At 36.4% G+C, this 4,919-nt stretch overlaps 1 protein-coding gene across 1 annotated transcript in view; it reads left to right on the forward strand.

The window, feature by feature from the left end:
- LOC104491927 overlaps nt 1–4,530 on the forward strand; it is a gene marked incomplete at both ends in the record, with an annotated part of 4,913 nt that extends 383 nt beyond the window's left edge. The window contains 4 exons of the mRNA XM_010134415.1: nt 1,221–1,307; nt 1,496–1,729; nt 3,502–3,524; nt 4,385–4,530. Coding sequence (XP_010132717.1) covers nt 1,221–1,307; nt 1,496–1,729; nt 3,502–3,524; nt 4,385–4,530 — 490 coding nt within the window. The remainder of the gene's footprint in view (nt 1–1,220; nt 1,308–1,495; nt 1,730–3,501; nt 3,525–4,384) is intronic.
- Between the last annotated feature and the right edge of the window lie 389 nt (nt 4,531–4,919).

A 4,919-nucleotide genomic window follows, 5' to 3' on the forward strand; every position in this document is an offset into this window, starting at 1 on the left:
CGCGGGAGTGTGCCTTCCCCTGCCGCCGTCAGACTTCATCTGCCACGTACAGGGGACCAGGCGATATTACTGTATCAACAATTCCAAACCCGACTTAACCAAAACACCTAGGAGTTGGAGGGGGAGGGGCTGGTGCTTGGGTTTTTTAATAGAGATTTGCAGTCTTTGAAAAAACCACACGTATGCTAAGAGTTTATTGCATGTCTGGATCCAGCTTTCCCAAGTTTAGGAAGGTGTTAGACCAGCTAGCAAAAAAAAATATCCCATCCACAGATATTTTGTTTATAGTCTGTCAGAGCTGGAATAGGTGATTTGGGTCATAGATAATTATATATTTAAAAATAGGTGGTTTAGGTAAGTAAGAGTAGATGTAAACCCAAAATGTATTCTTGTTTGCATGAAGCAAGCAATTGCCTAGTCTAGTGTTTGGTTGTCTGGTTGTAGTGGTAGTAGTTGTGACTTTTGCCAAAACAGCTACCGTTTGGGTAGAACAAGCTTTTCGTGCCCTATGCAAATTGAGTGTGGGGTAGCATGTTATACTGCAGTTCTGCTGTGCAGTAACTGAATCAGCTGCAGGGCAGTGATGAAGAGTGTAGGTTTAAGAGTACTGACTGTTCTTTAACCCAAAAGTTGCTTTTGCAACTGATTTCCCTCCTGCCTCTCCCATCACTGATTGTGTGTCACTGAGGAAAACAGGGGAAAACAGTCTTTGCGCTAGACTTTCTGTGGAAAACTTAATGATACTATAGTGAGGTAAAGGAGGAAAAAACAGTGATAATCTTAGTTTAAAACCAAACAGAAATAAGTGTTACGGACAGCTTTCTATCAGACATGAAGAAAAAGTGACTATCCCACAGTTGGCTGTCAAACTGGAATAACGGAATTAAAACTTATATTGTGATAATGGGGGGGAGGGGTGGGGAGATGAGGTTAAAAAAAGGTCTGAGTGAAACGATGCTTTAACTATAAAGTAACCCTGTAGTGATTCTAGCAGTATGGATTGTAGGAGAGACTAAAGACATTTCCTTGAGAGAGAGAGAAATAACAAAAGCAAGTTTGTGTGCTGATCTAGGAGAGCATTAAATGTTAAGTGATGTTTTGAATCACAGCTGTTGTTTAAATGTGTTATACAGAGCATCCCATGATATGATTCTAGGTGACCACTGAAATGTATTTATTTTATGGATAAAGTCATAGTAAGTGTTTTACTTGTCTTGCAGTTAACCTTCTTCAGCAGTCTGAAAAAAATGAGAATAATAAATGAGAAGCTGATGAATGAAATCTCAGCTCAACCAAAGGATACAAACGTGAGTTACAGATGCTGGATATTTTTAGATACATATGTTTTATGTTTCTCTTCTCCTGATGGGTTAATCAGAACTCAGAGCATGCTGCTGCCTCTTGTGGCATAAATGTGCTCTGGACTTAAGGTAGTGACTGTGTAGACATTGTAGCTACTGTATTTTCATCTGCTCTTACGTTCTCGTACTTCTAGATGGTGCTGAACAAGGATGCAGAGGTAATCACCCTGGAGTTTGGAGAAATTTTAAAAACTCTGGAAATGAAGAAAAGGCAATTGCTGGAAGATGTTGAAAATCAAAGAAGTAAAAAGGAGAAAGAATTTCAGATTTGGAAGAAAATGAAGGAAACTCACAAGAAGACTATTGAGAATTTTTTGAAGGATTGTGAAAAGCTTGTTCACGAGTGTGATCCTCAGCGTTTCCTGGAGGTGAGGGCTTTTTTAGTATCATTTTATATCAGCTGTATAATGAACCTCAAATGTTACATAGAGCCTGCTATATTGTAGATTGTGATAATGTCTGGATAAGGAAAAATGGAAAATACAGACTAAAATTATGTAACTCCTCATACTTCTTTTAAACAGTCCTTTTCATTTTAGAAAAGTTTGGAAAGCTTTCTTTGCAGCTGAATAGCTTTTCTGATATTCAGTGAATTGGCTTTCTGTGAAGAAAACTGAATGAGATTAATACTGACTGTGTAGCTGTTGCTGTAATACATGCTCTGCTAGCTATGAAAGTAGCTGCTTGGTGCTGGGTAAGGAGTTACCTGCTAGTACTGCCTTCAAAATTGTCTCATTTATTTGCTTTACCGTATTTATTTTCAAATGTTTTGTGTATTAATCACTTGCATTGCATTTTTAAACTTGTTAGACATTAAAAATGATTTTTGCGGAAAGACTGGAGCCAGAACCAGTAACTTATCTGTGCTGCACAGTGGATACTGTGTCGGGACACACGAGCTGAGGCAGTTATACTGATCTTAAAACCTGCTGTAAACTTTGCACCAAGATGTGCAATGGAGGTAAATCTGCCTATTCAAAGCTAGCTTAGATACTTCTGACATACACTGTACTGTATAGTGTGTATACACTTTTGTATACAAGAACCTGAAAGTCTTTCTCATAGTGTTTCAGGGAACTGCAGAGAAAAACACAGCTTCTGATTTAGAGATTAATGCTCAAGGAACCCGAGATACAAGCTTAATATTCCCTGTTACCAAAGCTACAATAGACCTTACCTTGTTTATGTCAAGTACTGTGGCTGTAGTTGTATGGAATTTAGCAGATGGTAGATAAGGGTAAATACTTAAATAACTACTGCATTTTGTGTTTTCTTCAAGGCTTATGTTTTTCTAAGAAACCACAGAATATTGCTGGTTTTTGCAGTGGGTCTTTTTGCTGCCTTCAGAGAAATGAGAAGCTAAGAAAGTACTTTGACTAAGCTTCTGGTAATAAATCATTAAGGAAAATTTCTCTTTTACCCAAAGTGACTCCCACTTTTGGAAGAAATATTCTGACTGCAGTCATTAGTATGCTTTAAACTTGGCATCTTCCCATCTGCTCCCCATAACAGTACACATCACATTTCAATGAGGCAGATTTTTTTGGTGGTTGTTTTAAGATTTGGTACAGTGAGATCACCAAGTTTTTATCGGGAAGCAGCTAGTCTATAGTCCAGTCAGTGTTTTTACTTTTCATTACTCATTCTTTGGGAAGCGTCACTTGACCACAGTGCAGTGCCGTTCATATTGCCTTTATCTGGATGATTTAAAACTAAAAGACAGCTTTTTTAAATCTCAGTGTAATAGCTTCTTGAAAGCAGGTAGCAGAGAGTTTCCTCACCAAGAAATACAAAATAGTCTTTCACTTCAATGTTTACAACTCTCGGAATGTCTCAAATGGATTAGACAACCATATGGGTCATGATTAATGATTTCCATGTCTTCATTTGACTCTGAAGGAGTTCTTTTTGTCGTTAACACAAAATAATACAAGAGTAAAAATTGTCTCAGACGTGCTACTTTTATTTTTTTAAGATTCGGGTGCTCTATTTTTTGAATGTTAACAGGTTTATTTCCTGTAGTTCTGTAACGTGAAGACAGGGAGTTCAGTCTCTGAAGTATTTTGATAAAGCAATAATCTCCTTCTTTTGAGAGTTTGAGAAAAACTCATTTATGACTTAATTCTTCTTTTATTTATAGGTGGCCTGTGGCTTGAATACAAGGTATATTTTTTTTTTCATGCTTTGTAAATTCCCTAGAGTAATTTTAAGATTAAAACCTAAGAAAATAGTTACTTTGGATACAGTGAGATATAGGAACTTAAAAATAGTATTTCCTGATGGAGACATAATGCTTTTGGATTTTTGGAAGTTCTGTTTTCCAATTTTTAAGAAATGTGTCAAGTATTTTAGTGGTGTGCTGTCTGACATTAAAGATAATCTTTTGAATAGGCTCTGAAAAAACTGCATATTAATACCTGTGTTCATAATTACATGGTGATTGGTTATTTTTAGATATTTAAACTCGGGAACACTGAAGCATGCGTGGAGCTTTTACAGAAATCTTTAGGTCTAAGAGCGTGTTAGGGAGATTCTGCAGTGTCTTCATTTTTGTGTTTGCAGTGCACATACCCTGTATATTTCTTCCTAAAGATTCTTAATTGCATTTCTTACCACTTTTTAAGCAGAGTTTAAGAAATAATACTTGAAATTCAGTTCTTTAAAATATGTTGTGGTTCAGACTAACATTAGCAATGCCCTCTCAAGAAAGAGTATAATTTAGAGTTGAGCATATTAAACTAAGAAAAGGTGGGGGTGTTAATCTTTTTGCTGAACTACAGGCAGTGTTTGTTGCAGGTTTCATTGTGTATGAAACTCAGTTCAAGTGAATCATCAAGTAGTTAAGTTTTAAGAAGAAAATCTAGGAAATGACATTTTATTGAAGACCTTTTTTCTGATTTCTTCTCCATCTTAGTGATTTCTTTTCAATTTTTTTTTTTAATTAGGTAATTGTAATTAGTTCTTGGCATGTGAGCCCTAAGAAAAGTGTTTCAGTTTGATTTTGGTTTTATTTCCTTTTCCAGAATGAAAACTCAGCTTGACCTAATGAATATAGCATCCAGCTATGAAAAACCACCAGAATATACTCAAAAGAAGATGGATATCAAACCTGTGATTAATGAAATCTTGGCTTTGAAGTTAATGCCTGTTAACGTAGGCATCGTTAAAGGTAGGGAATAATGACTTAATATATGGCAAGATTTGGGAAGTCACTTTAGGAACCTGCAACTTGTGGAACTAACTGCTAGTGAATAATCTGCATGACAAAAGCATGCAGGTGTTCTGAAAGCATGTGAGCAAATTAATGGATGATAAATTCATTAAGGGCTTTTTATGAATGTGCTTTCTCTAGAAGGTGCCTTGGCTGTATTTTTGGAACCTGGAGGAGTTTTCATTATAATTTTCCTATGCAATCAGTATCACCATTGTCTGAAATGGGTTGCTTAACTAGATGGACATTTGTAGTGTAATATCAACATCAGCTATGCTCCAATTAAATGCTTTTACTTCATCGGTGTCGCAGGTTCAAAAAGGGAGCTGTTTCCCACCGAAAGGGAT

Source organism: Buceros rhinoceros, unplaced genomic scaffold (genome assembly GCF_000710305.1).
Source record: "Buceros rhinoceros silvestris isolate BGI_N320 unplaced genomic scaffold, ASM71030v1 scaffold43794, whole genome shotgun sequence".
Taxonomy (NCBI): Eukaryota; Metazoa; Chordata; class Aves; order Bucerotiformes; family Bucerotidae; genus Buceros; species Buceros rhinoceros.